This window comes from Sturnus vulgaris, chromosome 6 (genome assembly GCF_052056855.1).
Source record: "Sturnus vulgaris isolate bStuVul1 chromosome 6, bStuVul1.hap1, whole genome shotgun sequence".
Classification (NCBI taxonomy): domain Eukaryota; kingdom Metazoa; phylum Chordata; class Aves; order Passeriformes; family Sturnidae; genus Sturnus; species Sturnus vulgaris.
The window spans coordinates 42,662,100-42,675,398 of record NC_142248.1 but is presented as its reverse complement, the minus strand read 5'-3'; the positions used below and the strand labels follow the sequence as shown (position 1 = coordinate 42,675,398).

General features: G+C 47.1%; 1 protein-coding gene across 2 annotated transcripts in view; it reads left to right on the top strand.

Annotated features, from left to right (window-relative positions):
* The window catches only part of PRKCH (protein kinase C eta), a 113,699-nt gene extending 100,807 nt beyond the window's left edge, over positions 1 to 12,892 (top strand). For both annotated transcript variants that reach the window (XM_014871373.2, XM_088166341.1), the window contains 2 exons: positions 10,307 to 10,450; positions 11,886 to 12,892. In XM_014871373.2, coding sequence (XP_014726859.2) covers positions 10,307 to 10,450; positions 11,886 to 12,029 — 288 coding nt within the window. In that variant the 3' untranslated portion in view covers positions 12,030 to 12,892. The remainder of the gene's footprint in view (positions 1 to 10,306; positions 10,451 to 11,885) is intronic.
* The last annotated feature ends 407 nt before the right edge of the window (positions 12,893 to 13,299 follow it).

Sequence of the window (13,299 nt, the reverse complement as noted above, 5' to 3'; positions counted from 1 at the left end):
CTTCCAGGGATAATTCACAGCTTCTCTGGGCATCCTGTGCCAGTGCCTCACCACCCCATGGACAAGAATTTCTTCCTTATATCTACTCTATGTCTCTCCTCTTAGTTTAAAACTGTTCCCCTTGTTCCTGTCTGCCTGTGTAAAAAGTCCCTCTCCCTCTATTTTATAAGCTTCCTTTAAGTACTGGGAGTGTCCACATACAGGTAAAAAGGAAAATTCCCTGGGACACTTCATCCAGGGCTTACTATGGGAGAGAAAGCAAAGTGAGCAGTGAACTGCCCACCCTAAGGGTGCCGCTCTGAGTGCCCAAACCCTCGGTGAGCACCTCTTATTTTCAAAAGGCCTTTGTGGATGGTGAATGCTCTGTGCTGCTGAACCACACTGGCCCCACCACTGTGGGCAAATTTAAAATGCCTTGATGATAAGAGGAGACAAAGGGATGGAGCAGCAGAAAGGCAGATTTTTTAAATATAATCAAAGCAAATAGTCTGCTGTGACAGAGGAGTGGAGGGGAAAGGGCTGTTTCTAAACTGCTGACGAGGATGTCTGAATTCAGGAGAGATGTGGATTATCTCAGCTGCCTACTTGCTGCAGCTGCTCACCCCAGACAGGTCCTCTGGACTTTGGAGAAGTTTATTCTGGTCATACTCTGCAGTTGTTTGGGGTCGAGCACCTCTGGATTTGGGGAGGTCAGAAGTAGCTGTCACCAGCTCAAATACCACGGGGGTGTCTGCCTCCTCCCCAGCACATCACTCATTATAACATCTGTGCTTTCTGCTGCCTTCATCACTCATAACATCTGTGCTTTCTGCTGCCTTCATGCCTCACCTTTTCCCTGAGTCCTGGGCAGTCAGTTTGGCCCGTGTAAACTCGACCAAACTCCAGTGTTTGTGCTTCCCAGCCCTCTCCTGAACACCTGCAAGGAGTGAAAAGAGGCAGCCAGATGCTGATGGTGCCCTTGTGTCACTCTGCACAAGTTGTGCCTCCCCTTCACATTTGTATCCTGCAGATCTGGGCCAGGTTCTTCCTTTCCAAGTGACAGAAAAAGGCAGATAATGTGTTTCACATTCAGTGCTGGAATAGACAGAAGTTCTGAATGAAACAGATGTATTTTTTAGGCAAAGTTCAAAAGGAAAAGGTACAGCATGATGGACCCACTGAAATCAAAGAGGGAGCTGGATGAGCTCATTGCTTTATCCTCAGAGCTGAGAAGCCTGCTAACAAAGGCAGATAGATATTAAAAGTGCCTTCAAATGCCAATAAATTATTCTCCTTGGCATCTCTTCAGAGTTGGCAGTCTCCATAAATTCTCTTGCACAATTTGATTAAGCTCTGGCTTTCAGCATGAGGCTGATATTTAAATCTCTCTGTGAAGCTCCATGCTGGATCTGTGTACACATTTTTCCTTTATTTTGTTTTTCAGAAATGCTTTCATCTTGCATTTCCTGGTTGGCTCCACAGCCACTGCTGCAAAAGCGGAGCTCTGGAGCCTGTTGTTTCCCAGCTGGGGAGGAGTTCTGCAGTTTTAAATGATCTCTTGCCTAGACCATTTCTGCTATAAACACACTGTGGTGAGGTGACAGGGTTTTGCCCCACCACACGTTGCCTTCTTACCTCTTTTGCCTGAGCTTGCACATCCATATGTGTAACCTGCTGTCTCTTACTCTTTTCCCTCCTAATTCTCAAACAGCAAACAGCTTTCCCCAGTGATTTTAATCTCTTCTGTTGATTGATCACACCACTTTCTCAAGTGCCTTGCTTCCCCACAGTGATAGTCCCATGCTTCTGAATAATTCACTCTGAAAGTAAACTACAGATATCTGTACAGAGCTTGCCACGGCCAAATTCATTTTGAAATACTCATTAGATCTTTTACCATTCCCTTCCCAATAGGCTGAAATTAGCTTCTCATTTAAGTCTGCAGCGTGCAAGCTCAGATTTACTTCAGAAAAAGCTCCTAAACCAGCCTATTGTAACATCAAGTGTGACTCATCCTCCTCTTTCCTGCCAGGGATAGGGGAAAATGAAGGTATGTTCATAGTGCCAACATTGTCTTCCTCATCTTTTCTTCCTCCTTACTCCCTGGTGCTCAGGAAGGAGAAATTCCCATGTCTGAGCCTGAGACTTGTGGCCCAGGCTCCTTCCTCAGCTCTGCCATATCTAAACTGATATCAAAGACCCACAAAAGGGGTTTGGTGAAGTCCATTGAAATCCAGTCTTGGGGCAAATCCTAAGGATTCCCTTGAGAACCTGGGTCTAACCTGGGAATGATTGCTGTATGAAGGGGCCAGCTCTGGCTGTGCAGCCCCTGGCAGAAGGGGCCAGTCCATCTAACTGGGAGGTCTTCACACTGTGATAGCAGTAACAAAGCTCTGACTGACTGAGCTATCCAGGGCTTTAGGTCCTACTCGTCCCTCCAGCTTTGAACTTTATGACATGCTGTGTCTTCTGAGGAACTTTAAAATTAAAAGAATTGGAATATAACCAGGACTGCAAAAAAAGCTCCTTTGAAGTATTTTTTTTTTTTTTAGTTGGACTTTACAGGTTTGTTCAGGGCACTTTAGTCCCCTTTGTACTTGACCCTATGTAAATAGACCACCCAGGGTTGTGTAACAGATTCCCAGTTCCTCTTGACAGGACTATCAGAAAAGGATTAATTGTTTTCCCCTGCAACCCAAGGGAGATTTTACTCCTGCTTAAAACGACAGCAGGATCATGCTCCCAGTCTGTTAATAAGTGGGATGCTCATTTTGCCTTCATGTTTGTGCTGCTCTGATTGATGTGTTGATTTAGTAATGGACCTGCATATCCCTGTGCTGTACCTGCAGCCTGACTGTGGTAATTGAAAACCAGCAGCAGGATTTTGATACTGTCTGAGCAGCCCCTGCAGCTGGTGACCCCTGTGGGGGTGACTCCTCAGTTCTGAAAGCACAGCTTTCTGGGGTGTCATCCTGACTAAAACCTTTGTCAGATATTCTGTATAGCCAATGACTGAAGTTAGTGTCTACTTATGATTACTTATTACAGAAGTACCAAAAGCAGAAGTGTCAAAAATCACTAGTTATCCTCAGGGGCCAGTGCACTTGATCCTTGTGGCCTCTTTATTCTTCATTAGTGTTGATGAGTTAGTTGTAGATGGATGGGGAGAGGCAAGGAGACAGGTAGGTTTTAGCACAGTGAGGAAGTTTGTAGCTATTCAGACAGCATTTCATTGTGGTAGTCAGCAAAATCTCATCAGTTTACACCACTGGGAGATCTGGAGCCAGATGAGTCTGTCCCACTTGGGAGTTGCTCTGTCCACCTGGGTTTATTTTGCTAGGCAGTCCACCTGGATTTATTTTGCTATTCTCTTTGCTCAGCACTGTTTGCAATCCAGTTAATCCTTCTTGTTCCTTCAAGCTCTGTCTGGGCAGCATCGAGCAGCCATTTCTGCACCAGGGGAAAGCGAGATCAAATTTATCTGCTTAATACCCACTGCACTGACATTTTGTCCTTCTTGCCTGGGGCTTGCACATTGGACATGTGACTGCTGTCATGCTTATTGTTACAGTCTTCTGGCTTTTAGGGAGCTGGGCTGAGGACTTATTTTTACCTTCCTTCCCCTTTTTATCTGGAAAAGGAGATAACAGATATTTCACACTCTGTCTCTTCCTCCCCCCCCTCTCCTTAAAATGCTTTCAGGGCAGTCTTGTACTTCTGAACCCTGGCACTGTGCTTGGTGAAGCCTCTCTGCACTGAAGGATTTCAGCTGCTCCCAGTTTTGTGTAGCCAGGACTGCAATGTGGGGGTACCCACACCCTGTGGGGTCACATCCTGGCTCAGCACCACCATGAATGGCGGGTGGGAATCAGGGCTCCCAGCAGTTGATCCCTCTGTGTGCAGGAGAGGAGCAGGAACAACACATGGCCTCTGATGTCTGCAGTCAGAGCAAATCCCCAGATGAAACAGAGCTGGCATTTGAGGGAGCCACGGTGACTCCAGGTGTGCTCTCACCAGCACAGTGCTCAGGGAAGGTCTAGAGGATTCCAGCTTCCAAGTTCCTGGCTCACACCCACAACCAGGCACTGGCTGAGCTGCCCTGAGTACAAGGACTTCCATGGGACAGCTCTGTGATCACACCTTGTAGTGAAACTGGGCTGTACTGCCTCCCTCACCTCCTGTAACCCACTCGTGTGTCCAAGCCCTGGATTGCTCTTGCGTGGGGAAATGAGGCACATTTGTGAGCATCACCTGGCAGGACTGGGATGGAGGCTGATGGGAGCTTTGCCCAGGAGAGCGAAAGACAATTCTGGCTCAAAATGAGCAGCTTTTTATTAAAAAAAATAAAAAAAAATAAAAATTAAAAAATGCTGGCTTCCAGTCATTAAAAATAACACAGGCATTAACTGACAGAGCCAGAGAACCATCTTTCTTCTTCTTTGTTTGAGGGCTAATGACACCCCAGACCATGGGTTTGTTTGCCTTACATAATAGGCAGCCAAACTGTTTTCAGCAACTGCAGCATTCAGTCGAGAGATTCAGAGGGAAGCCTTAATTAGAGTAATTGCTCTATTTATATAATGATTCCCTTTTGTCTCAGATCAAATGGATCTTTGAGAAATCTTATTTCCTTTCCAGTTAATTTCTGCCCTGTTAGTTTAGCTCATGAATCTTAATGAAGAGAAGCACCTTGGTTATCTCCTGATCTCCTGCTGTCTCTCTTTACTGAAGGGGAGACTGTGGGGCATTAATCACCTGTGCTGCTGCTGCTCTTTACTTTGGTACCAACATAGGAGAAACACCAACAGGCAAATTTTAAAATCATGAACAGGGAAATTTTACATTCCTTTAACAGTTTGACTTGACTATTACACTGCCACAATGTGAGTAGGGGCCCTGTGAGGCACGGGGTGTGATGCAGAGGAGGTGACACTGAGGTACTGCCATCCTCTCTGTGACAGGCTTCCCTTGGGCTCCTGCCAAAATAAAATGATGAATTTTCCTTAGTCTCAGTTCCCTGCCTGTATGATTGGGAATATCCTCCCTCTCTGTGCTTGTGTTTGAAAGATGAGCTGCTGGGACATAGGCTTTCTCTTACAGGGTAAATACACCAGAGTCCTGGTGGGAACTGGTGTGTCTAAAAGGTTCTTTAGTACAAGAAAGAATGATTTCTTTCTTGTCCAGATGGCTGACAGTGTGAAGGGACTGACTGAGCAGAAAGTTGTATTTCTCTTCCTGAAGTGCAGCACTCCTGTGACAGGATTGAGCCTTGTTAATGTTTTCCTAGGTGATGCAATTTCACGTAATCTGTGATATTACTCATGAAATTAATTGTCCTGATGGAAATAACACACACATTTTTTACGTAAAACCAATCAGGGATTCCAGTATTGAGTAAGGAGAGTTGTAATTCAAGGAAATTTATGCAAGGAAATGGCTGGTTTGTGCAAACATCCCTGCAGTGACTCCCAGGCCGTTAGACTGATTTGCAGACTCAGCTTTCTTGAGAAGTTGCAATGCTGCATGTGAGCAGCACTGGAAGAGTCCACTACAGCCTTGCCCAGTGTCCTAGGAGTCCCAAAGCTCTTTCCAGCATGGTCTGAGCTGTGGGTGAAGGGAAGGACCAGCACAGATCCCCCTCACCTGCTGCAGGCTGAGCTCCCAGGGCTGACACAGATTTTCCCCAATGGCTGGCACTGCTATGGCAGCATTTTTTCCTTGTAACTTCACGGGCCCTCTGTGGACTAATCCCCAGCTTTTCATTTCTTGTCATGGCTTGCTGCATTTTCTCTCAGTAAAGGTTTTCAAATGATCTCGTGAAGTCATGGTTTTGGCTCATGCCAGCTGCTGGTTTTGGCTGTGATGCTGCTGGGAGGGTTAGCTGAGGCCAGGGAGAGCCTTGCTCCAGTTTGCTGCTCTGGAAACTGGTGTAGCCCAAAGGATCCCAGTCTGAGGATGTTCCCAAGGGGCTCCTTACCCTGGGAAAGGAATCATTTCCCATGCTGGATGTGGTCACAGAGCAAGGGCTTGATGGTCTGGTTCAGGTTTGAGCTTGATAGTCTTTTCTATTGGTTTTGCTGGGAGGCATCTTGGATTTGAGTTTCTTTTTTGCTCAGGAGCATCTCTGGTTTGCCTTGTTGTTGTTACTGTTAATTTCTTTTTCTTTGCATTTCTTCATTTCTTCATCTGTGTGCCAGAGGCTGAGGTTTGTGATGCATTCATGATTATTGTGGAAAAATAGAGATAATTAATCATTAGGAGATGACATCTTTCCACAGAAAACTTTCTGCTGAACATCTCTCACCACCTGCATTGGAAGGTTGTCCTTGGAAGGACATTGAGGGTTATCAAACCTGTGAAGCAAGTGTCAAACTCTGGCCTTCCCAGGAATGCCAGGAACAGCCAACACTTTGTAAGACATTTTCCAGCTGTTTCTGAGTGCAGCCAAGGGGATCACAGGGAAGAGGAGCTACACTTCTGAAAACCTTTCCCCTGTGTGTGCAGAGGGCAGCGTCTGTGCAGTCTCAGCACTTCCCCCCTCCTGCTGCACAAGAGCCTCTCATGGTCCGGACGGGCATGGGCTGCAGGTACTCATTTCAGAGATGGAAGCTGAGGTTGTAATTAAGTTTTTCAGAAATCTTGAGCTCTTTGCTTTGCTGGAAGTGCCATCAGACAGCAGAGGCAGCACGAGATGGTCTGCCAGATGCTGCCCTGCTGCAGCAGAGAAATGTCAGTGCTGCCTCAGGCAGGGAGGAAGCAGGATTCATGGGTTTTGGAGCCTTTCAGAGGTCATTGGAGTCTTTTCGGTTTTTCTGCCTACTGGGCAACACAAACTGAAAATTCATCCATTTCTGTGTCAGTGCAGTAATTCCTGGTGAATTCAAATAGTGTTTGAGAGGCTTTGTTATTCATTTTAGTGGAAGCAGGCTTCAAAAATTTCATTCTGTCATTTTATATACCTCTTACAGCAAAGCAGGCAGCTGTTCCAGTGCAGAACATCAGTGCTGTCTCTGTTGGAGTCATCATTTGCACTCCTGCTTTTCAGCCCAGATAAAGACTGGAGCCTCTCCCCAGAGAAACACACCCCCTTCACCAGACTGTGATGGACGTGCCACCTCCAAAATTCACCAGGAGATTTTATGTAAGGGAGGAGCAGCCATGGCCAGCCCGTGGTTTTCCATCACAGCCCCTGGGTGCAGAGGTGTGTGTGCATCCACAGGCTGGGTAACCTGGCGTGGAGCTGCACTGCCCAGAGTACAGGGCTGTGTTTCATGTGCCACATTGCTCAGAGCCCCATCCAACCTGACCTTGAGTTCTTCCCGGGATGAGGCATTCTCTGGGCAACCTGGGCCATATTTTTGCTGAAGCAGACCAGTGTGAGTTTGACTGCCATGAAAGGGGAGCCTCTTCATCTTGTGTTCATACTCTTGGTAGAGTGCATGGCCTGTAACTCCTTTCAAGGTTCTGCTAGCCTGCATTGGGTGCTTCCAGTACCTGGGAAACAAGAGTCCTCTCCAGAGTGGTTTGTGATGCTGTGGGGTCACTGCAGCCCCTTGTGCTTCACAGCCGTGTTTTCACAGAGCCAGAGAGGCAGCAGCACTGAGCACAGGTCAGCTCATTCCTGTTGGAGGCAAGGAATAGTTCAGAGGGTTTTTGTGGGAACCTGGCGTCGGTTTCAGGAGCCAAACAGGGGAATGTGCTCCAGCAGTGGATGAATTTTAGTCCTTCACTCATCTCCTGCCTCTTTTAGGCACCCATTGTGGGGTGGATGGTGCCTGGAGTTCCCCAGCTGAGATTTCCCAATCTCTGGGTCCAGTAGACAAACCAGAGCTGGCCACTCAAATTTGAACAGTTTTGGTTTGAATGTTATTTTACTTTCTCAGACCTCAAAACAGCCCACTTTAAGGGATGGCCTTTGCCTAAACCTCTTTGTCCTAACAAAAAGGGTGTTTTAAAGCAGCTAGGAAAGAATTTATGTTGGCTCTTCACTTGTTGCATTGGATCCCTTTGCTTGGTGCAGTTTTGGCATCACATGGAATACATCAAGCAAATAGGAATGTAAACACACTTTTATATCCCAGGGCTCTGAACTGGTCTGGAAATGGGCAGTTGGGTTCAGGTTTTGGTCTTATATGGTTGAGCATGAATGGGAACCCAAGCAAAGTGTGTTGCCAGTCCTTTTCAGAGTTTATTTACTTTCATGATTATTTTTTCCCTTTCCACATTTAACAGAAGGTTCCTGGTGTAATGGAGGTGACAGTAGGGCAGGAGCCAAGAGACATGTGATGTATTCCCAGATCTTTTCTCCATTTTTTTTGGACAACGTCTTTTGGAATGTTTTGGTCTATACCACTCCCAGCACCAGCAAGCTCTGGTCTTGTTTGAGCTTTCTAGGTGTTTTACATAAGAGGTAGTGAGGTGCAGATACCCATCTGTGGGGACAAAATTAATTTCTAGAGAAAAACAGGGCTGCCAGGAGGTTTCTGGTTTGTTTTGCAAAACAAAGAAGCATAGTTCAAGGCTTGCAAAAGCTTGTCTGAACCAGGTCTCTCAGAGATTTTGGCCTGACCCATTTCTTTTTTGGAAACCAAGATCTTTCTGGGGATATCACTATCCCACAGAAATGTTGGGATGGTCTCTTGAGAAAGAAATAGTGTTGGAGTTCTGCTGGTAGAACAGGCTGGAAGGGTTGGGGAGACACAGAAGTTCTGCTTGTCCTTGGGCCTGACCCTGGAAATGCTGCATCACCAGGGGCTGAGGAGTCCAGAGGAGCCTGGGAAGAGCCCAGCAGCACCAGTAGCAGCCACCTCAGCTTTGTTCCTGTCCTGGTGACTCCTCGTATAAATCTGCACCTGGCAGCTCTTCCTACTGATGCTTTGGGTGGAATGCTGGAAAATGGATCTGCTGTGGGGAGTCCTGTGGCAGCACATGACCTCAAAGGGCTCAGGGGGTCAGGGTGGAGCTGGGGAGCTTGTGCTGATGCCAGCAGAGTCTGGGATCCTGTGGAGTGTCAGCTACAGATGCCCCATCTGCTTTGTCCCTGTAGCCTCTCAGAATGGGGTGTTGGGGAGAATTCTATAAATTGGGCAGTTGTCTTTCTCCTCTCCACCTTCTCTCTAGATGGGGAATGACTAGACCTTTTATCCACTTGTCCTAGGAGAGTTTGTACCTTGTGAAAGGCTCCTGCAGTCAGAATGAAGTTGGTCTCATTTCCCCATTGCTGAGATGCAGCAGACTTGGCCATTCCTGAAACAGTGACCGATTGTCTGGTTTGGCTGGTTCAGCTGTTTGCTAAACATAATGCTCTTTCATCTTCCAGGAAATCGTCTGGACACCTCCACCGGAGTGAAGCTTGCTTTATGCTGCTGTTTCAATAGGCAAATAAAAGCAGCTATTTTCTCAGTTTAAACATAACCTGATTTCTCCAGTGAATTGGAAATACTCGAGGGGAGGGGAAAGATTGTTTATTACTGAATTTTCAAGAACTGTAATCCTAAATTAACAAGCCAGCCAGCTCTTTTCCTTCCTGGGGTAAGGATTCTCCTCCTCCCCTTTAAGAATATCCACAGCACTCACACTTCATCATTTTCATCAGGACCTAAAGGGCACCCACCAAGGCCCTCTCACACCATCTGTGTGATGTATGGCTTTCCTCATTGCTCCCTGGCAAGTCAGGGCGCTTTGGCTGAGGTTTGAGATTTCTCTTTGCTGGCAGCAGAATAAAATTGTTGCAAAATGAAATCCTTTATTGGTGTTTCAGCAGTGAGAGAGGAGACAGTCACCTGCCTTCTCGCATCAGCTCAGGGTCAGAGGGCTCTAAAAGCCAGAGCCTTGCCCATTTTCCTCTGTTTCCTGAGATGACAGGAAGGAAAGCGTAGGCATCTGGCAGTGCTTCAGCAGGGAGAGGTTTAGGAAAAAGGCACAGCTCAGGACTGACTCCAGGCCAAAGCCTGGCTGGCTGCTGGGCAGCATTTGAGAGCAAGCTTGTAGTCCTGAGAAATTAATACAGAAACAAATAATTACAAAACACACTGGGCAATATTTGTAATATTGCAAATGATGCAATTCGACTTTCTTTTCTTACTGTGGTGATCAAGGATTTCACCAAAAGCAAAAAAAAATAGAGAGAAGTACACCCCGACTTCTTCCTCTGGGGAGCGAGTTCAGTTCCTTGCATGCGGTTCCATTACAAGGAACTCGAGAAGTCTGGCCAACAACTGGGTTCAACAGGAAAGCTGAGGACAAGCTTTTGTGTGGCTGCTAATGGGCACCCCTCCCCGTGGCCGTGCCGGATGGGAGGGAACAAACAGCCCTTTCTGTCTTGCAGTTCATGACCAAGAACCCCACGATGCGGCTGGGCAGCCCCGGGCTGGGCGGCGAGAGCGCGATCCTGCATCACCCCTACTTCAAGGAGCTGGACTGGGACCTGCTGAACCGGCGGCAGATGGAGCCCCCCTTCAGGCCCCGCATTGTACGTGGGGAGGGGGGCTGGGGCAAGGGCATCCCTCGGGGGTTTTCCCTCTTTTTGGCTCTGTAAGCAGATTTATTCCCGTGAGACAGGAAAGAGGTGAAGGAAGGGAAGTGAGGAAGCCGCTGGCCTTGGTTTGGCTGCTGGTTGGCCACCTGGTTAGCCTCCTCTTTTCCCTTCCATGCTGGATTTTCAAAGGCAGCTTAGTGAAAAGATGCATATTTGTAAAAACAGCTGCAGCAGGTTAAGCACTCAAGTACCCTTTGGCTTGCCCCAAAGATAAAACAGGGTAAGTAATTCTCATCCTGCTCACTCCACCTACCCCTCCACAGCAGGGCTGTCCCTCCCTTGTCTCTCTGTGTCTGTTCAGCACCAGCACAGTGCTCCCTGCTCAGGCCACTGTCACTGAGTGCTTCAAATGGCAGAGAGGTTGCACAGGACACAGTGCTGCCCCTGTCCCCAGTAGTGCCACACAGCCCTAAGGATGCTCTGTGAGAGAAGAGTGCTGCTCTTCATGGGCAGCCTTTCCGGGATTGTCACCATGGCTCCCTTGTCTCTTAAATTACTGCCTGAGGTGGCTTGTCTCATGCTGTGGTCACTCTGCAAGCTCTCAGTGGCAATGGTCCACCCAGTCCTGCTCCCTGAACACTGGGTGCAGGATCAGGTACCTGAGGAGGTGTGACAGCTCAAAAGCAGAATCTTGAGTTGCCCCTTAGCCTGGATCAAAGGCTAAGGGAGCCTGCTCAGTCTGCCACAAGCTGGGCAGGATCTGGGAATGTCAGACTTCAATGTCAATAAATTTTATTGACCTCAATGTCAATAAAATATTTTGCTCTGGGTGCAGGAAAAACACGCGCCTCATGAAAATGTGCCACAAACCCCGTTTGTGTGTGTGCATTCTAAACAGCCCCACTCTGTGGCACACAGCAAGGAATCCAGCACCTGGAGACCAGCCACTTGTCTTCCCACGGCCCAGTAATTCAGTATTGTGCAAGTTTAATGGCTGGCACTAAGAGGAGTGTCCTCCGCCCCCTCCCCAAAACCCAGCTGAGGCGCTCTGCAGATAAGGAGGGACTGTGTGGAGTCAGCCAGTTGGGAACACAGCTGATAACTGCATGGGGTGTGTGCTGCCACTGGAGGGGAGGGACTGATTTATGAGCCCTGCCCTGCCATGTCTGGCCAGGGAAGCCCCTAGAATTGCTGTCAGTTAAATTTGAGATGGGGTTCCCTGTCAGAAACCTTCAGAGGCTGGAAAAGGCTCTGCTCTGTGAGAGGCTCTGTGGGGGCAGCTACTCCCAGTCCAAGCCCAGAAAAAGCTCTCAGTCAGCTCAGCCTGGGTTATGGAAGTGATGGTTCAATGCACTCAGATGCAGAGCAAGAATCAAACAGATGATACATACATTTGACATGTCTTTCCTTTGTGTTTTCCATTTGATAGAAATCCAAAGATGACGTGAGCAACTTTGATCCAGATTTTATAAAAGAGGAGCCCATCCTGACCCCCATTGAAGAAGGGATCCTTCCAATGATAAACCAAGATGAATTTAGAAACTTTTCATTCATCTTCCCAGAACTGCAGTAATAGCTGTGGCTCTGGAGAAAGGTTGCTGAAAGGACTGGGAAGAAATTAAATGAAAACCAAGTTTACCAGTAATTTCATTCTCAAGGAGTAGCAGTGCACTGACTTGAACGATACAGCATCACCACTGTCAGTGTTACCTTAATGTGAAATTGAAACCTTCCTGTGTTTGTAGGACTTCTGCAGCTCTTGGATCAAATATTGACAGGGGTGGAACAAACATGATACTGTAAATGGCTGATGCAGACAGAGCATTAGATGCTGAGCGGGTTGGCTCAGCCTGAATGTCACCACTTGCAGTGGATTCGAGGAGTCGACATGAGCATGAAACAAGTGTCTTGCAGCCCTGAGCCAAACAGACTTGTTACAATGCTGATTGTTTGCAAGACTCTTTTGAGGAGTCCCAGCACTGTCCAGCCTTTTGGAGACGTGATCTAACATCCCATGGCCTGACTGAACCAGATGTCCCTACTGACTTTACCTGTTTCCTGCAGTATTTATTTCTTTCCGAAGCACAAATGGCTCTTTTTGACACTGTTTGGGTTCCCATGTGAAATATTTCATTGTGCTGACTAGCAGAAGGAAAAAAAAACAAATGCCCTGCGTCCCACACAGATTCTTCCAAATCAAAGGGAAGTCATGTGCTTGTAGTGTTTTACTCTTTGTGCGTGTTGAAAAGTTTTAGTGTTTGCATTCTGTGAAATGCCTTTTTACATCATGCATCTTCAATACTCCTTTCTTTGCCTCCCAGCTGTTTTCGACTATAATGTAACTTGTTGTACTGTTTATTTAGGCCCTTTCTATTTAATTATGTTACACAGAGCCCCTTTTGTGGGTTTAGTGCCTCATTAAAATTTTGATCCAAAGTGGTAGCACTTAAATTATTTGTAGCGTTATTGCGATGGGAGCCACAGAGCTGGCAAGCTGCTTGAAAGCAGAATTGTCAACCAACAGGTAACACAAAAGGACAGCTTTTCTCCTGTGAGAGTGATAAACCTTATCTAAAGATAGAATGACTTGGTTTGGTTTGGATTTAAGAGCTCATTACTTACAGGGCACTTCTTATTGGTTGCATCCTCAAGCTTCTGCCACAGGCAGACTGAGATGATTTTTCATTGCAGATTTTAGAACCCAGATGCTTTGGGAGATGGTTCTGTGCTTTTCCTGTTCTTCTTGAAGTTGGATGATTTTTCTGTAACTCCTTGACACACTTTTGCACTCCTTGCTGGGCTTGAAGCTGTGTGAGAGGTATATAGCCTCTTCCCTGGCCAGA